The sequence below is a fragment of the Anticarsia gemmatalis genome, chromosome 11, assembly GCF_050436995.1.
Source record: "Anticarsia gemmatalis isolate Benzon Research Colony breed Stoneville strain chromosome 11, ilAntGemm2 primary, whole genome shotgun sequence".
In the NCBI taxonomy this organism is placed as follows: Eukaryota; Metazoa; Arthropoda; class Insecta; order Lepidoptera; family Erebidae; genus Anticarsia; species Anticarsia gemmatalis.
The window spans coordinates 8,146,315-8,168,236 of record NC_134755.1 but is presented as its reverse complement, the minus strand read 5'-3'; the positions used below and the strand labels follow the sequence as shown (position 1 = coordinate 8,168,236).

Genomic DNA, 21,922 nt, shown 5'->3' with positions numbered 1-21,922 from the left:
ATGTATACAATCATTGTATATTTTTTCCAACAAAAAATAGTGAGAAAGTTTCTAATTAGGTAGGTATGAGAAAAAATATTTGAAAAAGACATTGTACAATCAGTCAAATTAAATTCTGTCTAGCCTAGCATTCATTTCTTGGAATCTGCGGCTACGATTCCAATTTAATTGGCGCTCATAAATAATTAATTTGCTCAGCTATAAAGTAGTCATTTTAACACCTAGACAGATTTATGATAACCCAGACTCGGCTATTTCCTCTAAAACATAATTGACACAGATTTATTTTTGTATTAAATACGATCTTTCATGTCGATACTATTGTGGGAATCAATTTCAATATAATTATTTTCACGTAAATATTTTACTTGAATGGAAAATTTTAATAAATTTCGCATGTTATAACCTGACTACCGATACATTTATCTTCAAATCAGACCAACGTAACGATAAATATTCGTTTTGAATACTAATCATAACAAAAACGAAAATTTGGATCTATTTCGAGAAAACCTGTACCGGGCCCAAATTCCATTACAGCCCCATTACCAACAGCTGACTCCCATAAGATTACATCAGGCGGTGCGCCATCTAGCGTATAATAGATGAACTACTTTACAACTAGCGCCATCTCTGCGCAGCCACTGATAACACGCTCATCTACTACTACGCTGACGTGTATCGCCGCATCGCTCACTCGCATACGTAATGACAGAGATGCGAATACCTCCCAAGATGTCTTCTAAATTGCCTTTTAAATATGCGCGGCGTTGATTGGTCCAAGAGAGAGCGGGTAAACTGGTTTTTTTGAGTTTCCGCCAATCGTTGCGTGGCGGGTGTTCGCAGAACGAACGGCCATGCTACTTTAGGTGGGGCTTGGCTAAAGTTCCTCCTTTATATTCCTGACGTATGCAGTCATTTGAGTTATGGGCGATGGCGTAGGACTACGTGTATTTATAAGAAATCTGCTGAATTTCCTTTTTTCTCTAATACTTTTTTCAGGAAATAATGCTGAGCTATGATATTCACGTTGTAGGTAGGTTGAGAGAGCGAGCCGACACGCTGTAACGAATTGACTTTCCGACGGCAACAACCTATTACTGGCAGGTCCAACCGTTAACATTAAAATAGGCTCTTACAGCAAACTTGCTGCTTTTGAAACTGTATTATAAGATAAAGACATTACCTACACTGCCAACACAATAAAATAAAAAATAATGTGTACCTATTCTAATCCAACCAGACGGTAGGTTGGCTCATAAATACATCAGTAGGACTTATATCTTATAGAAACTATCATCTAAAAACATCGTTTCAAGCGAACACGATATTATACCTGTATAACAACATAAATTGTATACAATATAGTCTTAAACTGTCAAAATACTCAGAGAAAACACGTGAAAACAAGACATAATAGCAATAAAGAGAAATATCTAACAAACGCGAATGTAAAAATAACTAAATTCGTAAACCCACATTCGGTACACTCGCGTTCAAAGTATGACCCAGTGAAATACCTACTAATGTGAAGGAACCACTCATAAACATTTTATTCTTGTACAGTCGCGAACAGATATTGTTGCGAGTGAAATTATTTCCGTGATCAAAAGCATTCCGAGGGGCGGCAAGATGAAAAAGTTAATTTATTCTACGGAAGTGTTTGTCAAAAAAAGGAGAAAAAAAATGGTGAAATGTAGTTGAAGTCTTTTATCAATTCACGCTTGAAGGCGTTCGGAGCTGGGAACTTTGGTGCAGAACGCGGCGCCTCAAACACGTCGTAAAAGAGGAACTTGTGAATGAAACATCGAACCATAATTGGCACATTAAAACGTCGTCCATTGACAAAATTTTATTGACACATTGTAGGAAGGATAACACACAACAGGTGACCGTAGGTTTTTACGAGCAAAGTCAAGCGCGTGCCGTGCCATAAACCGACGTCGAAATCGTAAAATTGTAAGGAGCTGTTTAAATTGCCCCTAATAGAACATTATAGTAGTCTCAATGACGTGTTTGGTTTTATGTGATTTCGTATAAGTAGGCGCCACCGTAAAATGAGATGACGTAGCGAGAATCGCCAATAAAATAGTCATTCGGTACGTGCCTAGGCAGACAGATTCTAGACGCGATTCTAAATAGTTTTACGATATCAACACGTGTTTAGCGATAATCGTCGTCCGTTTAGCTTTTATTGCTCATTAAACTTTTTATTATCACAATACAAACGTCCTTGAGGTTTTTATTTAAACTTCCACTAACGGTTACATTTCAAATGTTTTATTTATATAAATACGTTAATTGTTTATTATATAATGTGTTCATGTCTTATCAGATCGCGCTATTTTAAACCACACGAGTACATAGCTACAGCTATCATTTATTTTAATTAACTAGATAATACATAAGCAACAGCATAAATAAATAGTTACGTCAATATTATCAATAATTAAACTAAATTAATTAATAAATTAACCATTATATCTCATAAACAACTTATTTATATCTACTGCTATATAAAATTATAATTTTATTCGTCCTTTCATTAAAATTTGGCATGTGTAATTTTAAGTATTTCAATTAATCTAATTAATTTATACAAAATATTCCATATTAAAATTCCGAGGTAAAATATTTTGTTGATACATTTGTGCGTGCGAGTGTACCGCGCCTTTTCCTGTTCTGTACCGTAACTACTAACTAAAGGGTGGGTATTAACGTGTACCTACATAACCTACCCAATTTAGGTAGGCCCGGAACATTTCTCTAACTAAGCACATTCTCTTTACCGGGCCGACTAAGTTTGTACAACGACTTACCTCTTCAATTTAGGCAGGTAATGTAAGGATAGACCTTCATAATCCTTTGCAGATATTGTTGGAAATTCTTCTATATACTTTTGTCCTGATGTTGCGCAGTACCTTTTTACACAAGGTTAATTTTAGCGGACCGTTCCTTTTGATAAAACTTATTATGTTCCTGTCATTTACCTGCTATTTTAGATATCTACGTTTTAAAATATTACAGATTTGATTTAGAAAAATCGTCTTTTTTGGAATCAAGATATTATTGTTTCGTTTGTAGGTACATAAATATATCTAAGTATATAAGGCAATATACGCTTGTATACTAAGATATCTTTATATGAACTTTTGGTAGAGAACGGTTCTAACTAATAAACAGAAAATAACACTAAAAACTAAAACCTAAGTCTTCTCAAAAACTTGTCTTTTGTTCTAGATTCACAAAACTTATCTGGCTAAAATTACAGGCTAAAATATAATAATATAGGTCTCAAGCTAGTGATTTGCAGGCGCGTAGATAGGCACCAGTGTCCTACATTGTTCGTCCAATAACTATGGAATAACCGGCCGGCAGGCTTCTGTCTTATTAACTTTATGATGACTACCAGGCTCAATGTTTTCTTTGAATCTTACTCAATAAGTATTGTAGGTTCTTGGATTTATTTTATTATTTATTAAAAATATTTACTAGATTATGTTATTTAGGTAATTAGTATTGTTAAAGAATGTTATTTTATTCTTCGGTACAGATACAACGCTGTTTAAAAGAAGAAGTAAGATACATTAAGTGTGGATGATGTAAAATGAGCTTTGTGAATTTTATTTAAAGTAATTATTGAGTTATTAATTTTTTCCTTCTTAGTTTACAATATATTAGTAAGCAAAATTAATATTCAGGTAAATAATTGACATCATACCTCATTAAGCTTCAGAAAATTCAGCTCCTTGTCACTGTAAATATCATCCAAATTCCTTGTTCATCTGAAACAATAAAAAAATACATAAACCTTTGCGCCAATATTCTGTCACATATTAAAAATAATTTACATGAACATGGGACCCCAAAATATGCGGTTGATAAGTGTGTATCTCGTTCTAGTTGAACGACCATAATGCAATAGGTTGTGAAAGATGCAATGGTCGCAGCCGTAAAACGACGACACCTCATCACCTGCGCTGTTCGTCACCGAAGCGAGCCGCACCGTAAAACTCGTCTGCTGCTAGTCTACGCCATTTACGACCCAACCGATACCCGGATAAAAATAACCATCTCGTGCAAACGCTATTATTATAAATGATACACACTTTACGACGCGAATATTTACGTTTTTATTTCAAACGTTTATTGCCAGTTGTGCAACTTAATAGCACACTTGAACTTGGCACGCCGGGCTAGTGACACCGTTTGATCCAAATCGCGTTTTATTGTTTTGCTCAATGGACGGACGAATTTTACGAGCGTGTCGTAATCTGTGACGTGATGGTTATAACTCTGATGCGTACTACGAGCTCGTGACTCATACAAATGCGCTAACTTTCAACTTCATCGTGTACACATTGCACGCGACTGCCGGCTACGATTTTTAATTGAAACCCGGGCCTGATTGCTCGGACCGAGTGATTGCTCGTTGAGTCAGTGCAGGAAATTAGATATGCCGTTTAAACGTCAGCGCTTTTCGATTAACCGATGCTCCGTTCGAAAAGCGCAATGAGCTCTACCAAATTTTATTGCTTAATCGAATTCCAAACTCTACATAGCGTATCCAGTAAATAGAGTAGGTATACAGAATCGAGTGAGATGTAAAGAAACGTCGAGTCGGAGTGTCGTTTCCTTATGTAAGAACCCGGGGCCGCCCTTATTTACCTATTTACACACAAATTCTTTAGATCGAAATACGAAAGGTCGATAAGATACGATCCTTCTCGCCTCACTTATCTTTCTTTAATAACATTGTTCCCAGAGGTGCCCTCGGATAAATAGAAGAAAAGGAAATAGTGTCAGGACTCGCGCGACCCGCCGGAGGAATTTGCATTATATTACCTATATTCATATTTCTTTTGAGGTAACCTTTTCTGGGGAAACAAATAATAGGTGGAGTGCATCTGGGGCCGCATTAAGGGACATCTTTTTATTCGCTTCGAGCTTCGGTAAATATTTTTGTTATTGCGTTATGCCTCCCTCGGAGCGCGCTCTCGTGTTTTTCGATCTTCGCCTGTGTTCCTGATAGAATATTGTGTAAGTGGCCCATGCATTATTGATAGTAGAAGTTTACCTTCACTTGACATAGTGCTCTTTGTAGATGAGCTCGAGCTTACTCGTATTTTGCAGAATATGTTTCCAAACTTATGTACAACTCGAATGTAAGTATGTAATAAAATATGCTTCCAAAAGGATTTTAAAAGATTAAAATATCGCAAACAAATAAAATAAAAAACGTATAATCTGAACTTAAGACGATTGACCGGAGTTCGTTTACTCGCCGGCCTCGTAGAGCCTTCTCACGGATATCTTAAACATAAAAAGAATTTACACGACAAATTTTTAATCAACCGCACCCGACTCTCTAAACGAATAAAATGTAATATTAACACCATTTGTGCATTACATGTAACGCCAAAAACTTGTAAATGTACGAATAAAATGTCCAACATTATGTGACAGCGTCGTGCCGTGTTACTTTCGAGTATTTTTGAATTTTCAAAACAGGAATGGGGTATAAAATTGGAGGTTCATTAGGCGTTTTTTAGTTTGTGGTATCTTATATGTAAGGTGTGTAGGTATAATGTTATCTCGCGAGATGGGGCGCCGAGATTGCGCGCCGTGAGTGGCTGCTGTAGCGCTAGCAAAAACAAAACAACCACATTACGTTTTATACATTGTTGTTTTCGTATTCACGTTCAAAACAACTTAGCTTATTTTATAAGTCTAAATAAATGTTACTCGGTTTGATTTAATTTAAAATATCATATGAATAAAAAAAATGTTCGAGATGCATTTATATTATTGTTTAATACTCCGTTATATGCTATTACGAACGTATACCGAAACTAGAAATTATCAAAAAACAATAACCATGCATTGGGCACGTTGATTTGAAATTAAACTCCCACGGATCCAATAATTGACAATTCAATAACGTTCAGACAGCTAAATAAAACATCAATGTTTAAACGAGGAGTCAGTAATATATTGTCATTACTAATCATCACATTGACACACTATTGCATAACCCTCAAATATCTTAATAATGAGGTTTAAACCGTTAGGAGAGTCGTCGACAAGCACTCGACCGCAGCGCACCATCGAGGCGGCGGCGACCAAAGTTTCAACATTTCAATTCATACATCTTACTTATTAGTAGAAGTAAAACTATGTAGATAGTTAAAGATAAAACGACCGGTTCATTCGCATCCACTCATTAAGAGAATGCCTCTATCCACTCATCGAATAATTGGAATAAAGGTACATTTCTTACGTCTACCGACAACGGAGCCCTATCTTGATAAAAAAAACTCAATTTAAATGTTTATAGCCGCGGCAGTAACTTCGACATTTTGTTGGTTCGGCTGCCACGAATTGACGTTTTTACTAAACGTCAGATTTGGTAAATAAAACTAGTATCTAATGACTGAGGCCCACGCCCACAAAGCCGTTCACAGTTTAATCGATGGATTAGATTATCCACATAGAGCTACGTGTCGTGTTATTTTGTAATCTCATGATTGGACATAGCGCACACCTACGCAACATTTATTTACTCTTTTACAACTTTCCTTCTATCTTCTTGACGAATTCTTTGAAAAGTGACGGAATTTTTTTATCTTATTTTAAGACGGAATAATTTTGTGATACTTTATGTAAAGTAGGTATATGGAAAGAGTGAACTTGTTTCTCGTAGGTAGAAACTCGGTCGCCTTGAAATTTGTAAGTACAAACTATATTTCGATTGGTATACCTCCCAGAGAGGTATATTTTAAGCTTCTTTGTGTGGTTCGGTGCCCCGAAACGTGATTTGCAATTTGTATATGTAATGTAGCTTATTATAAACCGTGCTAAATTCATTGCACGTTCGTATTAGGAAGAATTGTCTTGTAAGTGCGCATAAATACATACTCATATCCTGTATTTATAATGTTGGGAACCAAGATCTTATCAGCTGATGAATTTAACGTTTAGAATATAAATATTATTTAAAGTTCCGACTATATCTTTGAATATCTAAAATATTTTTGAGAGGACAATGGAGTCTAAATTTTCAGCCTTGCCCTTTAAAAAAACTGTATCGTCATGGGTTCATGCTTATAATATAATTGTACTACGTCACCCCTCAGCAAATACCTGATAGTTTCAAGCGTGACTTTTATAATTATTTGAAGCACTTTCACGTCGCCTTATTAGTGTTCGTTAAGGACAACAAATTAATAATTAAAAGGGACTTTTTGTAATTAATTTGAAATTTAAAACAAAATTTAATAAAAATGTATTTATTGTTTTGCAGTCGCTACTTTAAAACATTGCAGGAAATGCAAGTTGGATCAGCAATGCGAAAGAGCGCGACATTCGCATTCAGCATCGCAGCGCCCCCTAGTGACGGGGTGAAGGGGATGAAAGCTTTTTCCAATTATTGTCGACGGCAGCAAGGGTGAATGCGAATAAATAATTTGGCTTATTGTTGTGTTTCTGTTTTTATTTGCCGTGTTGATTCAAGTTTTGAAATAACTCTCATAAAAAGGGACTGGGATGCACACGTTTTCATTGTTTGTATAATATCTTTTAGGAACTTATAAAGACGCAAAGACCATTATATTTATTAATTTAAATAATGGCTACATGGAAAACTATCACAATGGTATTTAATTCTTACTTCTATGACAAGAGATTTATACTTAAAATCTAGCATAAATGAGACAAAACCTTCGTTGCGTTTCTAGACCTTTTTCATTTTTGTGTATTTAGGGATAAAGTTATTAATTCACAGTAATATCAAACGAACAGATTATTCTATATGTTGAATACGTTTTTGTTATTTACATCCACCTTGCAGAGAACATTGTACATACATTCTCATAAACGTAACAAGTATTGTCACTTGCTGTCCAAAATCCACGCTAAATTATTTTATTATTTCTTCAACACCAATTCAGGAAAATAACGTCGAATGTATGAGACAGATTTTACAACACAACGGTAATCGTATATTAAGAAAATCTGTCACAAAATGTCTTGTAAAAATTGAGAGAAAGTTGAGGTGTTTCATTCAAAACAAAATTATAAATATGGTGTAGGTATTTTAATTTGATTTTGTTATTATGAATTATATTCATGTCCAATTAGCAATGTATGTTTTCCTTGCTATTGCATACTATTTAGTATTTTTTTGTGAATAGGTATATAACATTTCTTCTTAAAGAAAAGCCGTGATATTATGTATGTAGGTGTAGGTAGGTAGGTATATAACATGCCTACCGGTGTGAGTAAAAAGGCGAGACTAAATATTTGAAAGTACTACAAAATAGTCAACTCTATGTCAAATTAAGTCTCTATCTTTAGGAAAACTAAGTAAGTATTAACCCTACATTACAGAGACTCCGGGCAATGGAACACAGGGTCAAGGATCATTATGTGCAGCAAGCAATTGGTTGCACTACAGTTGTACCATTTTGTCCAAGTCTTTATTTATACAAGTGTGCTAAGAATAGAAAACAAGTCACCTTCTTTAAACGATTTCGAGTTACATCAATGAGTTTATTGTGTTTATAATCTACTACAAAGATACAAAAGTCTCTGTGCTACCTTACTTTAAATAAAATTCAATAACGGGTACAATGAGTCTCATTGTATTCTGTAAAACATTGTAACATGAGAAAGTATCAAAAGATACATTATCTTAAAACTGAAATCTAAATGAATCTCAAAGGCACTTCACATAACATAATCTAATACTCTTCAAACACAAAACCCAGCCAACATTAAAAGCATAAACAGTACAACGATGTCGAAACAATCCAATATCTATCCATAAATAACGAACCCGATAACTTTGCTAACAAGATCCAATGAAATATCAAAGATGTGCTTGTTAGTTCAAACTGAAAACAAAAGGGGCTTTCAGCGAGAGAATACTGTAACAAGCCACCTTGTTAATACCGTTGTTTCTATATTAAAACTTAGAAGAACTCATGCTGGCTCGGAGCCAATTAGCTTTGGTAACGGGGGAGCTACGCTGACTATGAACTTCGAGTAATTAGAATGGATGCTGTATCGTACTTGTAATTATAAAACAAAATGTTGTTTAGTATATTGTGTAGTTATATTTTTTTTTTTTTTTTAATCTTTATTATTTGTGTAGTTATATTTGTGTATGAAAATTTAATTTGTATTGTTTAAGTAAAATACTATCTTAGATATTATTTTAGAAACTGGGATGGTTAGGTGCACTATTGAAGTAATTTGATAATAATATTCTATTTATACCCAGCACTTAGTTGAACAAAATAACGATGATACTAACATTATTTTTAAAATAAAAATGGTTGGGAGCACTCTCAAAATATTTTGATTAAAGGTTCTAATCTAATAATTATTCGTATTTACAGCCAGAATTTATTTAAAGAAAATAATACTGATGCAGAACCCTTCATTATAAAATGTAATAAAAATAATTAAGTTCTACAGACTTTCATAATTACTTTACTACAAGTACCTACTCTACTCTGTATTGCTCCACCATTTAGGTACCATTTACATTTTCTTGATAACAACCATATCTAAATACTATTCAGAGCTAATGATTATTGCTTAGAAAACACTTAGCAAGCATAAATGTTTAATATTAAAGTGTATTAAGAATGCACCAGACAGTGTAATGTGCTTCATAGTAGCTCATCTATAGGAACTTTGGTCATCGCGTGCTCACCCCCTGTTCATAAGACACGCGAGTTGTGTTGTACAAGATGTTGCTTATAGTATTACTATTGTTTGTTGAAATGAGTAGACGATATTACGGGGAAACTTTGAGCAACTTGATTTAATATGTGTTTAATCTCACGTTAATTTGGTTTGCAAAGACTGTTTAATTTTGGGAAATTTCAAAATACAAGTTATCTAAGAATGTTTGAGAGGGTAAGATAGGATTAGCAGGGTAAAAAAAAAAAAAAAAAAATATAAATAAAAATTCTATATATTCATAAACTTATTTACCAATTGATTGTGAATGCCTTTACCACTTTTGGAACAACAGGCATCATTACCGGTTTTCGTTTTGACTCTACAAAATATTTACTTCACATTTTACTTCATAAGTCTGATTAGATAAATATGATCTATAACTTTAAACTTTTTTTTACTCTTGCATAACATCTCAATAGCGTGAAATATCTTGCCGAGTTTCAAACACATCGTAGTCGCCTCAAAACCTATAGATTAGTCGATGTGCGCAACAAACCGTACGGGATATAATCTAGTCTTAGTTAATACGTTACTTCACACACTTACACATAAGAATGCTATTCCGTCCGTCTGATATACTCATAACCGCTTTATAATACGATGCCGCTTCATGAAAGAACACGTTTCGATAGAATCTTGTATGTTTTGTAGTTTAACGCTTATCGTATGTGTAGAAATGCGTTGTTGATGCAAGTTGTATGTTTTATAGAAATTCCTTTGAATATGGACCTACCTACTACATGATTGTATAATGTTATTAAAATATGAGAATGTTGTAACAGTAATTTAGAATTGTTTCATCTTGTGAGCGATCTTGTATCTAAGCGAGTTTTTAATTCAAAGTTTGATCACTAAAACTGTAATTTATACTACTTATATGAAATTAATTTATAGGTACGTACTTTCGTTCCATAAAATTGTCCGAAGAAATCAAAAGTTTTTACAGCTTAGTAAATAAGGTAATATCTTTTATATACTACGTTCCTAAATACTAAATTTCCTTGTATTGTATTAGGAGTATGTTCATGAATGTATAATGTACGAATAAAGCTAATTAACTCAGTAATAATTCATTTCATGTATGCCCCTCTTTCCCTTACTAATGAGTAGGGTAGGATAAATTGCGTTGATAATCACTACGCCTGCCTGACGCTCAGTTGATAATACGCCCAGATTTTAATTATGTAGAAGGCAAATGTTTGTATGTAATTTATAATTACAATATTGTTTAAGGTAATTTCTAAGTAAGTAAATACTAAATACATAAATAGATATGTTTAATACTGAACTGTGAAGAGAACATGAAGTTATTTAAAAAAGGTACCTAATGTGTTGCGGCGGCGGTGGCGTGATAGTCGGCCATTTTGGACAAGCTTTTTCGATGTCTATATATTTGTTTCGAAAAATATTGATGATTATAATTTATTTATTTAATGATTAAAAAGACAATTAATTTATTTATTTGGTTGTTTATGTTAATAATTTAGTAGCCGTCCTTTAAAATAGTATCAAAGTTCAGACGATTGTTTATTTTTACTTATTTATTTGCCCTTAAAATTGCTAATAAATTAGCAGTAACTAAAATTCCTGTGTTATTTTAATACACGGCATATAGCGGCCGTATTTTATCGAGTTTATTCCATCAAAGTATAAATATAAAATGTCAACTAACATCAACAAACCATAATTAACCTACTGCCGTGTGGTAAATACTCTAGAATTAGCTACAAACCAATTTGTGATTCCGTATATACTTACTTTTTTTTTATTACGAGCCAAATGGCGTAGCGGAAGCGAAGGAATAGTCAGTATTCTTCCCTTTTCTCGTGATTCTGATGGCTATTGGCAGTTATCCAATTTGGCACGGGCCTTCGAGCGAGTCACCAGAATAATATCTCGTAGATTGAACCTATATGAAGGATTCTCTAAAATATATTTGTTGACTGAAATGTTTTGGCTTTGAGATACTCTTTTATCACTGTTCGACTTAGTTTAAGAATAAATTGAGCTCAGAAAATTGAAAGGAAAGTACCTAACTTTGTATAACAACCCGTAGTTTAATCATAAGTTTTGCTATTCTTTACTTTCCAAAAACTTAAATATTTTTTCAGCAAACGAATGCTATAATGAACTTATTTTAAATACGCTTTACCATTGTAAAGGTACTATAAAAATTGTATTCAAATTACGCCCAACGGCTTAACCTTAATTTGTAACAATTATCGACATTGAACTTAACCTAATCGCCTCTGAATTAGTAAACAAATTATATACAAGTTCAATGGGTACAGAATGTCTAACATTTCTCTGCACGAATACCAAACATATACTTACATAAGAAGTGACATGAAGAATAAATGTATATAGTTGAAATTCTTTCAACGTAGCGCCCATTGGAATTAGACCAAAGAGTTTATGTGATGAGATTACCAACGAACAAATCTTGTGAACTACCAATTTATTAGATCAAAGGCCCTAACACGTACCTAATTGACATCTGTAAATTAAAACTCATCTCGAACTATAAACACAAATTCAGACTTCCCTTTAACCTGAATTCTTCAAAAATATTCTTTTTATCAAAGTAGAGGCCGCCCGCGACTTCGTCCGCGTGGAAACCTTTCCCGTGTAAATCCTGATCTCTCAGGAAATCCAAGATAAATAGTAGTCTATGTGTTATTCTGGGTCTTCAGCTACCTACATACTAAATTTCATCCTAATCGATTAAGTAGTATTTGCGTGGAAGAGTAACAAACATCCATACATATTCACAAACCTTCGCATTTTTAAAAAGTCTTTAAGCTTCTTAGCATATTTATTCACGTATAAGCCAGGTTTAATTATATTGTGTGATTTAGTTAAGATTACTACACCGGTCTTACTACCATTTAGATATTTTTAGTTCTCGCAATTCAAGTTATCTTGATGCTAGGTTATTAAAAGATACACTATGTTAGGGTGTGGATGGACCGATTCGAGAGATCGCTACAGAAATGTGTAAATAAAAACTGATTATATTATTTTTATACGTTAAATAAAATCTTTAATAATTTCTTCATACAAATAAGGCTTTATAAATTACTTTTTGTCACAAGCTAAGTCGTTACTGTAAGCTTGAAACTGCAACTTAATCGAAATTGTCTCTTTGCATCCAACTTCGAAAACCAATGTCCCTGGTTACACTTAAATGTAGCTTCACCCTTATGAAACTAATATAAGTAAAACAAGTAATATCTTTACTACGCACAGTAATAATACAAAAGTTTTCTCTCTAAGATAACTTCAGTTTATAAACTGTCTAGTTGGAATAACTAGTTATTTCAAGCAGTTTATGTAGGTATTTTAAAGTTAATTATTGTTAATGGAAATTGGGAAAAAAATAACACGTCGATACTTCTAAGGATTTCCTACTACTGTCGGTTACAACCAACCTGCGACAAAATATCGAATTATAAAGATCTGATCGCTAAGGGCACGCCGTAAGAACTATTTTCGCAATACATTTTATATATCAAACTTTGATAGTCAATAGTGCCGACTGTAGAGAAGCGTGCTACTGTATACAAAATGTCAGCTTCATATATTCGTTTATCTATTCAAATCGCTTAGACATCTATGCATTTGTATAATATATTGGTTTGTATCCAATGTAGACGTTTGCCAATGAGCTTACCTAATACACTGTGGGTTGCAAACTTGCAATGTATTATCATAATTTATTTACTAGAGAATTAAGTTATTTATTAAAATAAAATAAATCTTAGAAAGCAATAGCATCTTTAATATTAGAATATTGTATTAGCTATGTATCACATGAGTTACTCTTTATGTCGAGAATCACTCAGAAAATTTCTGTCTTTTTTTGGGAATCAATACATATTATAAATGTAAGACAGTAAATACCTAATATAATTAAAATACCAACCACTACGATATACGAAATCGTCGTCCCAAAAACAAACAAAAGCTTTATAAAACGCTATCTGGCAAATTATTAATTAGAAACGTGACACTAAAAATCATATTTATGTTCTACCTTTTTAAATTAGGTATATTTGGGCGTGTACCTGGGGCCGAGTCACGAAGTATAAACGACAAATTAACCCTCACACCGTTCTCATCGAAATGAGGAAAATGCCGAGTTCACATGGACATGAGGACCATCCTAATTTGTTCGGGGACGATCGATACGCCTTAAGGTTTGAACATACCACTGCCTTAAAGGGTATTACAGTGTGTAATGTACTTTGTAGGGTCGTATATACCTTCCTACTGATAACGTAACATACATATCTATATACTATTTAGTAATTTATGTCAATTATATAAAAATCTTCAAGTATTACCATAGAAGATAGCTATTACTGTACAAAAGGGAGTATTTTTTTGAAAACTGTTATTTGAAAGAAAACTTTTTACATAGCATCAAAATTCCATTAACTTACATTCGCTGTAATTACTAGACTTGTAGTGCTATGATACGATCTAAAAATACTTGAACAGGTAGAAATTCATGCTTTTATTCATTTGTAGACGAACGTAGGTAGCAACTTCGCAAGAACAACAAACTTTTATACAAATTGTACGAGTACTTATTTGTCACAAGTCGTTTTACTTTTGTTTCAGGGTAATATTACGTTTAAGGAATGCGTTGGTGTAGAATTTGTAGTAAGTAAGCCGTTTTGTTTACATTTTGGCGTGAGATATAATCGCTTTGAACAGCATGTAGCCGGTAGAGGTTTGAGCAATCAAATTAATTTCCACGATCAGGTTTTACTTCTTAAAGAAATATAAAGCATTATTTGTTTGTATTACTTAAACTGTTTTTATCGTTATAAAAAAATACCTAACATATTTTTTTTATGTGTATTTTGTATTATGCCACAAATAATTTCAGTTTAATGTGATGAAAAACGCAACTATTGATACTGTGTGAACAAGGCTTAATCAAATTAAGCCCCAGTTTCTAATTAGCAACATTTAGACCACGTACGAGAGACATCAAGAAAATGAAATCTTCTTCGGAATGCAAATTGAAAAATAAAATCACAATAAATGTGCGTGAAGCGTACGACCTTTAAGGAGTTAAGTAATTAAACCATCGCACTGTTTACATACGAGTAGATTCATTACAATTTATTTATTTACATTGAAAACTCAACTTCGTATATAGAATACGAAATAAAAGGTTGTTGTTGTAAATAAATTGCATTGATACTTATTCAACTCTTTCAAGATCAGTGGCAATTCACGCTATTATATTTACCGATTTTCGTTAGAGTAGCAAAACTTTGTGGCGTCAATTGTTCTACATACCCAACACGTAACAAATGATCTAAATGAATACGTATGTACATATCTACAAGATATAGTAAACTCGTTCACAGTATCGTAGGTAGGACACGCCACAATAGGAATGGTCCCAACAATCGACTCGGAACGCGTATGTCACTAGAATGTGTAATTTATACGACAGTAGATTGTTAGCCGGTTCCGATCCACAGGAACCTTGAAAGTCTCGGGTACACAAACCGAACGAATTATTCTACCAAGTCTCACTGCTTTCCTAAAATGTCTTCGTCAACATAATTTTCGTGTTAACATTCCGCAGATCCTTGTTTATTTGACTCTTATTCGTTGTCGCAAAAGAATATCGGAATATTGCTTAATAAATTATCGGATATTATTATTTGTTCTTTTCTAGGAATTGTTGTTCATGTAATATTGTTGTATTTACCTCTATCCAATGGCCCGTCACGCTTCCCAGTCGTGACTGCGTATTGAAATTCACTCACATTTACGACTGTTTGTATCTGACGTACTTATCTTGTACGATAGCGCTTGTCTCAGGGACACATTTGGTTATTTTTAAAACTTTTTCTGTTATCAAAAAACGTTTCACTTTTTGCTATGCAATACACCAACGACGTTCTTAGAATGACTAACAGAATTCAATCACGTGCAACTAGGAAAAAATTCAGGACAAAAGTTGCGTAACACGCTATTGTTTCTACAATCAAAAAACACCTTACCCCGTCCTTTGTTGCATTTTTATAAAGAAACTGAAAGTGTATTGTTTAGTTTTTGTTGATGTTTTAGTGGGTTCCATAAAAATTTAGAGCACAAACAAAAAACGCAAACCCTTCCGCGTTTCGACAATAGAGTAACGAGCAAGGTAACGATCAGTTTGAAATTACAGGTGATGTAGTGAAGATGACCAGTCATTGTGATAATGTGGTTCTTTGTCTTGGATACTCGTTTTAATTGCTTTCTTTTATACAATCATTGATTTATTGCTGCGGTCAGTGAGAGTGGTACAATACGAGGTGAGATTTCAAACCATGAAATGTAATTTATTTTTATTGACTTTCTTTTGTGAGTGTTCTCTTGCCGTCTACGGACCATAAGGAGTTATTATTTACGTAATAGTACTTTGGCTGTAATTTTATAAACAGATCTGTAATAAGATGTTATATGTACCAAAACACCAAAACAACTATGTAGATGGTACAATGGAACAATGACATATTTATCACGAGAGCTACAATTGTCTAAACTCTAACAATTGGCATGCAGATGTGCTCCAGTTAACTTTGATTGTCTGCACAAACTGTACTTATTGTTCTCGACGTTTTTTGAAATAGGTCACCCATTCTATTTCAAACAAGAGCGCTTGTTATTATTTTGTTACTACGACTTCTTAACGCTACAGCGTCAAGTGTTGAAACTTGATTTTCATAATCGAATTGAGAATATCTGATTTTTCTGATGTTATGTTGCTACATAAAATTTGGTGTAGGAGCTCAGAATCGCCGAAAATCCCGATAAAAATACATACCAATAACAGAAAACGGTTCGATTGTGCGAAAAACTGAACAAGCGATAAGTCGCGTACGTGCCCCGCTCGCGTCGGCGGAGACAATCGCCGTAACGACTCGTAATTTTATATCGACGTGCACAATTTACTGGCATTATGCCCCAATGTTTGTGCCATACTAAGGCATACACATTTGCCTCGTATTTGCCGTGTCTGTAGCACAATATTTGTCGAACGTGCTAACCGTCGTGTCAAACATAACATATCTAGGCGTGACACGTAGCGACAAACATTTTCAGCTATTACACATGTTCTACTGTTATTATCTCGTTGGCTTTTTCTTTTTGGTGCAATAAAGCGTTGATTACACCAAGACAGCGGCAATTGGTCACGAAATAGGACTGTGGGGGTGCCGATAAGGCAATTGACGCCAGTTACTTACTTGCGGGTAAATACTGCGCCTGACGCGGAAACGTTTTAATGATACCTTCGTTTATTACATCGCACTATAAGCACGAACATACATATTATACTGTATTCAGAATACCACTAAATCGATCAGAGTTAATTTTATTTTATGGTTAAATAATGAGAAGTCGTAAAATGGAAATGGAAGGTACCACTGCCTACATCAAATAGATAGACGAGCGTTCGAGATTTCCTGTATTTGGAAATAAATATCTACCTACGTCATTTGATGAAAATTGTTTCTAAGTATAACACTAAAAGTAATTTTACGCATTCCTTTATTAAGAAGAGATGTATAAACTTTTTGCAAAGGTACAAATTCAGGTTTAAGCGAAACATTTTATTTGAAAAGGTCTTCATATTATGAAATTTGTTTAATCCCCGTTCCGTGAAATGGCCACATTACCAAAACAGTTGAAGCAGAAAAGAAGTTTTGCGAGAGGGAACTTCTCGACGCGGGTCCGTTAGTTAATGCAAAGGAAGATGCAAATGGACTCTTTGAAAATTGGACGGGGATTCAAAGTTTTACATACCTACAGAACTCTGCGTACTGAGATACTAAACGACGTAACTTCACCAAATATCTCAGCAATTGTGGTTCGTTTCGCAAATCAGCTTGAGTGAATTTTCGCTTGGCAAAGAAAAAACTTGAGCTATTTTTAAAATAAACTTCTTGTAAAATATGACAGTATTAGTGGGTTTGACATGTACGGCGGCGTTCGAGTATTCGCCATCCAACCTCCAACGTTAGGTAGGATTTGTGATAATATGCGAATTGGATATGAAGCCAAGATTACGTATTCCCGTTTTCCGAGAACAGTTTCGATGTTAAGTATTGAAGTTTTGATAACGCACTTAAACCCCGGAACGTGACTAATCCAGATATGAGATGAACTTTATAAACAATCTAATTTCACAGATTGGGAACAAGGCAACCGACTTGTAAAGTAGATACCGTTCCGGACTAAATTAGATCATTACTGTCGAGACTTTTTAGACCCGACTTCTTTAACGAAAACCCGATATTTTTAGTTCTTTTATGATGTGTATCTCTTCTTATTAATGCTAACAAGATGAATTACAAAGTAAATAAATTTTACATTGCACTCACTCAGACTAACTGGCTAACACAGTAAATGGCTTTTGTCTAGCATCTTTGTTTATTCGGAACAATTTGCAAGTCAATAGAAACCAGTAAGCTATAAAATTATTTGACGGAGTATCATTGTAGTTTAAGAATTATAATACTAAAATAAGGTAATAGTGAATAAGAGTCGCATGTAAGCGGTCCGCTTTCAAGCCTCTCGGCCATAAAACGTATGATAGATTTGACATCGACAAGCCCTCGCGTGTTGCCAGTCCCGTTCCGTCCCCACCACCAAGGGCTGAGCCGAGCCGCCTCGCAACCAAAATAGCAAGACCTCCCACCCCTCGCGTCATCATTTGACCCACCGATCCTAAAAAGGCAAAAAGGGCAGCTTCGACGTTCTTGCTAAACTGGACGCTTGTATCAGACTATCGAATTGGGGTTCGGTGCACTCGGCACCATATTTAAAAATCGAATGCCGATAGAGCATGATTTGAAAATGGCCGACGTTTTTTTGAACTTATTTTTTTCGAATTTTGGATTAAGGCCGTGATTTCACGGCCCCGCATCATATCATGTTTCAATTTAGTTTTAATTTCTTTAAATAGTGGATCGGAAATCAAGTCTGAAATTTAAGAGCCATTACGAATCGTATCTACCTTTTAAATTTGTTCGTCCATATTCTAATAACTTTATATCCTTTGTAAATAAATTGGACTTATTAGGTAAGAGGACGAGGCGCGCCAGATTATCTTGCATTTAAATGCATTGCGAAATCAAAATTCCGTTAAAAGCTTCTCAGCGTGAAACGAAAATGATCAGATACGCATCTCACAAGCGTGTTTCAGGGCCACCTGCCTGACACATGGACATACAACGTTTACTTTATGTAAGGTTTAGTCTCAACGCCGCGAATAAATTCACAGTTTTTATATTACGTATCGAATTAACGCATCGAGAACATATCGTAAACATACGAAAGCAACGACATCGTCTTATTTTTGTTGAATACATACTGCAAGAAATTTTAATTAAAATATATGGTCGTGTGAACGTCCCTTGTTAAGGTAGCTGAGCTAAAATACATTCATCTCATAAATAATATGAAAATGGTAGGTTCGTGTAAGAAGGATTTAGCATAATTAGGTATTTTACCTTAGTACCTATAGGATTTAAATGATAACTTATGTTCGTGACAATGGCATAACTTACGCAAGTTATTTAATTGTCTTCCTACTATTGAGTATATTATTATATTGAAAAACAATAAACCCAAGGTAAACGTACCACCAGCGAAGTATGAACAAAAATAAAAATAAAGGTAGATAATATAGGTATGATTCAAAGGTTTCGAAAAGGATGGCGTGAAATGATTCAGCTAAAATATGTAGGTGGATTGCGATGTTAGGTATTTTCTCCCCTCGGGTCGGGTGAATGGATCGTAGACCCAACTTATAATGGGGACAGGCGAGCGGATAACACGGAAAGACATGCGAATCGATTTTGTATGTGCACGTCGGGGAGCTCCAAGTAGCAAGCTTACATTGTATCATTCATGATTATGTGTAATGTGGATGCAAAATATCGCGCTTCAAATGAGCAAGCAATTAAAAAGTCATCGTTTATTGCATGTTTACTTTATAGCCCTGTTTTTATACGTTACCTAACCACGAGATAAGTGTTTAAAACTAAACATCCAACAACATATTCACACGATTTTGTATTTAAGTTATAATTTAAATATAAATAACTTATTCAGATTCACATCTACAACAAACTTTTAATAATGAACTCTACATAATTCTCGAGTTATCTAAACAGCCTACTATCTCAATTTCTCCTTAAAATATGAATTTAATCTTTTAATTTAGAAAGCTACTTTGGACGTCGATGTTTTCTCAGTCATTTTTAGATACATACCAAATTCATTAACTTGAGATTGATTTAATCTCGACCGACAGCCGAGTGGAGTCTCAAGAGGCCCAAATTAATTTTAAGAACAGAACAACATTCTACCATACAAATACAGGATTTTCATTCCGGGGATGGGAGTGCACGGGAGAATATCCTTTATCGTTGTGTTGTAAGGGTTATAATGGGTTAAGGGATTGTAAATGGTATGTTTGTGTAGGTGCCAAGATCGAGTATCCAACTGTGGGCAGGCAACAGATGCCTCGAACGGGTCTGCGCGCGTTACGATGCTGAAATAATTGTTGAATAATTATTTTGTTAATACACCCTGTAATTGACGGTCGGATACGTTAACAGCGTTTCGGGAGTCCAATTTAATTTGTTCGGTAGCTGTTTGTGAAATTAACTCGTTTTGTCCATAACACAATTGGATATAATTGGATCTGTTCTTACTCAACAATGATTCAATTTTGCAATGGAATGGTCTGTTTTGTATTAAACTAAATTTAGTTGAACACTTTATTGTATTACCTTGTTTCCTGTTATGGAATTGATTTTGCTCGTTCTCAAAAACAATACTACAGTCATGACAGACATGCTATATAGATTTTCTAAAGTCTAAACTAGATTATCCTAGGTTCGTTAAGTCCTAAAGTGTCCGAAACCTTAAATAATAATAACCCAAAACACTAAGCATGTGCATATAACGGTCCAAAACATTAAAATGAAGTGAAACAAGCATTCCCTAAAAATGTCAGAAAAATTTAAAGGAAAAAATAGAGGACAAATAGTTAACAACAGTACGGAACGAGTAACAGGCATTCCTACAAAAGGTTATATCTCTAAAGTGTTGGTCCCTCAAATGCTAAGCGCGTAGTTTCGAGAACATTTCCTCTAAAGTTCAGCGTTTGACCGACGTTCCGTACTTTAGTTAGGTACGTAACTACGCGGCCCCCTTCCCTGTAGCGGAATAAAGACTTAATACTGAATGTAGACGAGTAGTTTTGAAGTTACAAGCTCTAGCTTCTACGTTTCCTGTTTTCCTGGTACCTACCTGATAAGTTTCATGCAATTTTGAGGAAATGTCAAATCATGTAACGGGTTTCTAAAGTTCATTTTAGGTAGGAGCGATATGGTAATCTAGTTTATATATTACATTATATCTAGGCAGGAAATTATATTTATAATATAAAATATCAACATTGTCAATCAGGTCTTCTTATCAAAATAACAACTAATTTAGACATGTTTATGCCCCTTATCGGCCATTGACAAGATACATACTTAAACAAGTATCTGAATATTTAAACCTCATATTTTATGTAAACAGTCATTCTTAAATTCCCATAAGCGTCATCTTCCCATAGATTTGTATATCTATTCATGATGTTCAACATTCATTTACTTAATTTATTTGAATAAAATTCGTGTAATGTACAAACAAGAATTATTTACATACGTGAAGGAAAAATGTAGTTATCTGTTATGTAGCGATACGAAAATAAGCCCCGTTATACTTTATCATGTAAAAGTTTTCATTACGAAATATTTGGCACATCTGAGCGATTCTCTCGTAACTTGTTCCATACAAAACAAGTGGAAAGCCACTCAGACTTGTTTAGCGGTTCCGACGTCTAAGGGTTGAAATACGTAAGGGTTCTGGATGCTGACGCAACGGACCGTGCCGTCTGGACGCACTTAATACCCGCTACATTCCGTGTGGATGGGGCTTTACGTCCGGAGAAAGGGGTACACATAAATATATACTTTATAAACTGTTGTTGTTTAAGTTCCAGACAAATGTTTCACTTTTTCTCAACATTTCACGAAACAAACGAACAACGTGCCTCGTTTATTTTCTTGTTAATTTTGTGTTAGGTATTCCA

General features: G+C 34.3%; 1 protein-coding gene and 1 long non-coding RNA gene across 3 annotated transcripts in view; one reads left to right on the top strand and one right to left on the bottom strand.

Annotated features, from left to right (window-relative positions):
* Nucleotides 1–3,598: 3,598 nt before the first annotated feature.
* Nucleotides 3,599–21,922, bottom strand: part of LOC142976607 (uncharacterized) — a 94,262-nt gene continuing 75,938 nt past the window's right edge. For both annotated transcript variants that reach the window (XR_012959661.1, XM_076120051.1), the window contains exon 3: nt 3,599–3,785. Coding sequence is in view for 1 of the 2 variants with exons in the window: in XM_076120051.1 (XP_075976166.1) it covers nt 3,765–3,785 (21 nt within the window). In the remaining variant the exon portion in view is untranslated. The remainder of the gene's footprint in view (nt 3,786–21,922) is intronic.
* Nucleotides 15,862–21,922, top strand: part of LOC142976610 (uncharacterized) — a 47,290-nt gene continuing 41,229 nt past the window's right edge. The window contains exon 1 of the long non-coding RNA XR_012959666.1: nt 15,862–16,079. This is a non-coding gene — a long non-coding RNA (uncharacterized LOC142976610). The remainder of the gene's footprint in view (nt 16,080–21,922) is intronic.